At 29.6% G+C, this 6615-nt stretch overlaps 2 protein-coding genes across 2 annotated transcripts in view; both read right to left on the bottom strand.

Annotated features, from left to right (window-relative positions):
- Positions 1-2023: 2023 nt before the first annotated feature.
- On the bottom strand, positions 2024-3189 carry LOAG_11498 (hypothetical protein; the record flags this gene model as incomplete). Its single annotated transcript, XM_003147016.1, has 2 exons — positions 2024-2209; positions 3061-3189. Coding segments are annotated over 2 exons (315 nt in total), but the record flags the coding sequence as incomplete, so codon positions are not given.
- A 2058-nt stretch (positions 3190-5247) lies between these two features.
- Positions 5248-6615, bottom strand: part of LOAG_18907 (hypothetical protein) — a gene marked incomplete at both ends in the record, with an annotated part of 3139 nt that continues 1771 nt past the window's right edge. Inside the window, 2 exons of the mRNA XM_020451569.1 lie at positions 5248-5440; positions 6155-6317. Of these exons, the coding sequence (XP_020304635.1) occupies positions 5248-5440; positions 6155-6317 (356 nt within the window). The remainder of the gene's footprint in view (positions 5441-6154; positions 6318-6615) is intronic.

Here is a 6615-nt window from a genome sequence, read left to right as displayed (position 1 = left end):
ATTATTATTATTATTATTATTATTATTAATTATTAACTATTGTTATTAATTATTACTATTATTACTATTACTACTGTCATTATTATTATCATTATTATTATTATTACTGTTATTATCATTATTATTATTATTATTCCATGCTAAAAAGCCTCTTCCAAAAGCAAGATATGTTGTTAGCTGCAACTTGGTCCTAAAAATTCAAGCTTAATATAAGCTATTTGGCTTTTGAGATACATTAGGCACGTTATTAAATACTAAAGGCCCAAATACCATGGGTTGCACTTTATCTTTCCATATACTGTAGTATAAGGGAAATGTCAAAGCGATGCCTATTAGCTTTTTTTTTCTTTTCGTTTTAGCTCAGCTACTTACTTCAATCCTATCAATTTCAAAACATCGCACTTCCAAAACTACAAATTCTCAAATTTATGAAAATGAAACTATGAGAAAACTCAAAATTACTAACAAGAAATAAAATGAGATGGAATTTAAAAAAAAATAATCGACAACTGATTTAAATTAATCGAAAAGTTAGCAATACATGTTATCCCCCCTTTATTGTCTTGAACAAATTACCAATATACATAATTAAAAGCAGGCAGAAATTTAGAGGAAAGATGAAAAATTATTCAAAACAAATAAATATCAATCGTTTGCCATATTGTAATAATGACTATAATTGACTGGTTAATTAACAACTTCATAATTGCAGTAAAAAAATGTCTGTTGAAAGAAATCACGAAAAGTTTTAGTGACAAAAAGGAACCGAAAAGGACATAAAATGAAAGATTAATGAGGTGAATTTATAAAATTACTGTACAACTTTTCTTAATTCATAAATCTTTAATCTTTAAGCCACCACCATTGCTACCAATATTATTTATTCGTCCTTCAATTCTTATCCTTAAAAAAAAAGTATTTGCAATAAAGACGAGAATAGTAGTAATAATGACGATAAACGTTTTGTTTATTCAATTCATTCATACAGTTGTGATGGGTAAATTACGAAGATATTTGCCATTTTAGGGTAATAATCATTATTTTGTTCATTATTACTCATCATTCTGATCCTATTTTTCATGTCTCTTCTTCAGTACCATTATTTGAAATACGGGAGCAATAATGAGATACCGTAATCCACGCGTCAATGAATTTTGTGAATTTTTTTTTGTGTTTGTTTATTCTAATCCATTTAATCAAATAATCGTTGATTAATAATTTAACTCATTCCAATAATATCGAAATACTTGAAGAAAGAATTACTCAAAAAACGATATCACTTATATCATAGGAATAGAAATGTTTTTTTTTTGCTGATCTACAATCAAAATTGAAGCAAAAGATTTACCTGTGCTCTTAGTCCAGTAATTAATTAGAATGTATCATGTCTTGACTTGAACGTGTTATAATTAACATATCAAAAGTCATTTGATCATTTAAATTTTGCATATTTAATAATGGAATGAGTAATTTTAACGCTAAACAACTAAGTGGTTAAGAAAAAAAATAATATGATAACGAGATATCGGAGATAATTATCCGAATAATGTCGGATAATTGGGCGTAGATGAAATCTCTGGAAAAAAAAGCGCCAATAATTCAGATGTTACTTATGATTGTATAATAGATACTTTCACCATAATTAGTGATATATGGTTGACATGAATGGATATTATCTTTTGATAAATGCATATTATTAGTGTATTATTAATTAAGGAATAATAGTTGTAATTTTCTCATACATAAATTTATAGTAGCAAAATAAATCAATAATTTCTTTCACTTATAAGAGAAAGGATGTGGAAATTCTAAGCTAATTAACAAAGTTATCTTACCTGTCATCTAATCTAATCGTTTGTAATGAATGATTCATAGATATTTGGATTTATTCTTTTTCAAGTAATTATTGCTTCTTTCCCTTTATATAATGTCACTCTTAGAAAAAAGAATAAATTGAGGGATAAGTGGAAAAGGTACACAGACAGACAGACACACACACACAGAAAGACACGCATAATAGTACAAAATTCTTTTGTGTTTCAAGACCATCCATAGTTAAAGGAGAAATGGAGGATGACGGAGAGAGTGAGGTGTGACAAATCGTATTGTCCCAATGATTGCAGCTTCTTTGTTCCAAAAACCATATTGATTCCAAGCCGACCGACCAACCCACCGACCGGTCCGATCGGCCGACTGACCAAATCGGTTTCTCAAGCAAACTTGAAAGAAAGAAGGGAAAAGTGAACAAGACTGTTTTTCCAATGATTTATTGTTTGTGTATGTGTGTGGCAGCATCAAATAAATGCAGACATGAACATTCCGTATAATTCAAAAAATATGAAATGATGGAAAAAGCTACGTGATAGTACTTCAATACGAAATACAAACACGTGACCTTCACGTAAATAATCAGTGGTATGGTGCAACCTGTTGTATTTACGTACAACTACCATTATCATACGTAGAGTGTATCTGATGGCTTACTGTGTTACATCATTTCTCGTCCTTTACTCTCCTATTCGGTTAACCTATTTAACCATTAAAACTCTAATATTTCACATGGTAATTAGCAAGGAGATCAATTAAGACATTTCAATTACGTGAAAAAAAAGAAACATTAATTTTTATTCACGAAAAAGAGGCATAAAGTACCTTTTCTTTTTGTTAAATCTAATATTTGGATAAAAAGTAATTGAAACAAATGTTGTAATGTGACAACAAGTTGAAGCTATTACTCATTGTCATTTCCGTCGTTTCTTCTTTGAAGTTTAGAATAAATTCAAACATTGACTTGACTTATGTTACAGACTTTATGCATATCTTTCCCACTCATCTTCCCTCCTTCTCTTCCTCTTCTTCTTCCCCTTGTCGCATTACATTTCATTCTATAGATTAAAAAAAAAAAAAAAAGGTAACAGTTGAAGAAGAGGAATGTGGAAAAATGGAAAAAGAAATATTTTAAAGGCCAATGAATAATAAGGATAAATAAAAGACCCAGAATCTAGTAATAAAGGAAGATCGAAATGAAATGACAGCATATTATTTATCGTCGCTCTTCACATCATTGTTGTCATCAATTGTCATCATCGCCGCCAACTCATCACTACTATTATTATCATTATTATTATTGCTATTGTTAATATAACCATCATCATCATCATCATTATCATAATGACATTTAAAACTCATAAATTTAATAAGCAATTTTCGTTTTAAGAAAAACCGTATTTGAATTATTCTTTTAACCTCCCATTACACTCATCAACCGGTTTTTCACTTTATTCTCTTTCGCCTCCTATCTTATCCATATAGGAAATGATTTTTCCGTAATCGGAAAGAAATGCATTCAGGAAATCAAAATATGAAAATAGAAATGAGAGAAAGGTAATGTGATACATCCATCCCTTCCTTTTTTCCGAGAAAAAAGTTTCATCTACATTAATTACTGTGTAAATATCAATATATATATATACATATATATATATATATATACGTGATATTATCAAATGGTGATATCATTTTCAGAGGACTGCAATAATTCCTGATATCAAAGATCATTGTGATCCATTCTACTTCATCAGCCAGTTGGATAAATAGCCAAAAAGTTCAAATTGATGAATGAATTTTTCGCGACAGCATATTTACCAAGTCTTCTATGCCAAGCTTTGTTTAGGATATTTCCGCATATTTTACTCCAAACATTATGAGAAACATCATACGCGTAAGATACGATATAAACAACACTGATATGACAAGATATCAGAAAATATTTTCTCCAAAATATGGAAAGCTTTGCAGGAATTGATCAGAAAACAGGATTAGTTTCAGATTATCAGTACAAACAAGTTCGAGGATCTGAACTAACTCTTTTCAAGACTAAACTTCATTGAAATCAGAAAGCAGCACAAACTTTTGGCCATAGAATCACATCACTAATCATTCACTCATCCTCTTCCTTCATTCATGATTATTACATCCCAAAATTTCCCGCAAAATTTAAAACCTGTTCACCTTTTGAATAAATTTTCACAAAACCTTTTCATCTATCTCTTTTTTTCTCTTATTTCCCTTCCCAATTTATTTTTTCCTCCTGATATGATATGATAGCAAGACTATGTCTATCACTACTGATATGATAGCAACACTTTGTTTATTCACTAAAGGTTATATATTTCAACAAAATGTAAACAAAGAAGCATATCACTCGTATTTTCCATTCCCTTTGTTACTTCCATCCCAAAATTGGAATTATTCTTGTTCGATGAATCATAAAACATTTTAGTTGAGAATTTATAAAAAATAAAGGAAAAAACAGAGGAACAGCGAAGAACGAACTTGAGGACAGTATAATGTGACACACACACATACGCAACACACACACACACACGCGCACACACACACACATACGCACACACACACGCACACACACACACACACAGACATACACACACACACAGAGACAGACACAGACACACACACGCACACAGACATAGACACACACACACAAACTGTATAATACAAACACACGATACATTAAACTAAATTTCTCAACTGTATGAGGATCGCTTTCCTCGAAAATTTATGATTCAAAAAAAGCAACAAATTTGTTTAAATGATTTGAATTTCATAAAATTTTACGAAAGGTCTCCGAATTTGAAATGAATGACATTTAAATTGGGAAAGGAAAAAATTTCTTGTTTCAAATATACAGTGATGGTTATATAATGTTCTATCACATCGTATCATAACAAAATTGCAAATTTAATTCTTGAGAATTGAATTTTGCCCCGTCCTATTTAAATTAATTTTAAGCAAGAATCCCCGGAACTTAATATATAAAATTGCAAAAAAAAGGAAGCAGAGGAGGAAGATATGAAGAGAAGATTGTAATGAATCATTTCACTTTTTTTTCTCGCCCTATTTCAAATTCACTAAAATTATATTTTAAAAACAATAACTTAGTCTGGAATCCTTTTTCTACTCATTTTTGTAAAAGATCAATTCAAAAGTGCAAAAAAAAAAAATGAAATGATTACGATGAGAAAATGTAAGACGATCTTTTTTTTTCTTTTTAAACTTTCAAATAATTTTTTTTTTCTTCAAATTTTTTAGATAGTTTTTCTTCCGTTTTAAACTCTCAAATAATCTTTCATTTTTAATCTGTCAAACTTTTAAATAAAACAGTAAAATAAACAAACAAATTGAATAATACGTATCATATTTGGAAAAAAAAAAACGTACGTCAAATTATACGGCTGATGCAGCTTGTGTTAAAGCTGTTGTGGTACAACATGTATTGCTATTACTATTACTACTATTTGTTACAGGTGATTGTACTGCAACTGCAGCTGCAGCTGCATGCGCCATGACATTTGTCTTCATTGCGTATGCGGCTAATACATTTCGTTGCAAATCATACGGATTGTAAGCAGGCATTAAGCTGAAAGCAAAAGATCAAACAAATTATAAAAAAAAACTTTTCTCCACCCATGAAAGTTTTCATTTTTTTGAATAGTAAAACAAACAAAAAGACTCGTCACATATTTGTAACAAAAAGTTCATGTGAGAATGGAACAGTAGGAGATGAAAAAAATAAATTATTCGTCATGTAATTAACCCAATTAATTATTGCTTCAGAAATTAATCTAATCAAATGCGTACCAAAATTAATTAAGTCAACTATAACATCATTTCATTACAATTTCCATATTACATTTATCACATCCACAATTGTGTCACATTTGTAATATTTATAATTATTAGTTTTAGTTTATTTCGATTTCATTAAATGTCCATAATTATACTACACCACTATACCTATCATATGATATACTACTATACTTACCATATGATAAATGTCACATATCCGGCATATTAATTATGCATAACTCCCACTAATTTTATTCACATATTATTAAACTATTTCAAAATACAGGAATATCTGCTCTCTAACAACTTCATGTCATTTACAGGAACATTAATATCTCCAATGGAATGAAAAATATATTATACCCTTTAAAAGAGTAGTGAAAATAAAGTTAGAAGAGGAAGAAAAAAAAACTTTAATAAATAAGTAACCTGGACTACTAACTCATCATATTTTTATTCTAATAAGTAGAACCAAAACTCAAAAAAAAAACATTTGTGCAATTACCCAGCTGTTGTATTGGTTGGTGCGGTCGGATGAAAAAAGGGTGGATAGTAAGGGAATTCGGTAGCTTTTGATAATGCCGCACTATCAGCGGCAATTTTAGCTGCCATATCAAGAGGATTAATTGATGGATAAAATGGTGTTGCCCGTGATACTGTTTGTTGGCCTAAAATATGCTCAATTTTCGTTTTTAAACTAATCTCTGAAATTGAATAATGAAATGTATTAACAGTCTTATTAATAATAATAGTCTTATGATAAATGTAATCATTATGTAATGATTTTTCTTCACTTTCATCAATGAAAATTGATTAAAGAATTACATGAAATTAATCTACCTAACTGTTTACCATTGTAAGTAATAAGACGAACTTAGCAAATTTGTTGTCGGGAACGCGGTAAATGGCAAGGTGAATCGGTATTTTCTTTCGTTTTGTTACACTTTCGGTTTTCGTCGTGGTCGA

This window comes from Loa loa (genome assembly GCF_000183805.2).
Source record: "Loa loa unplaced genomic scaffold supercont3.669, whole genome shotgun sequence".
Taxonomy (NCBI): domain Eukaryota; kingdom Metazoa; phylum Nematoda; class Chromadorea; order Rhabditida; family Onchocercidae; genus Loa; species Loa loa.
Note: the sequence above shows the minus strand (reverse complement) of the source record. Positions and strands in the feature narration are given on the sequence as shown.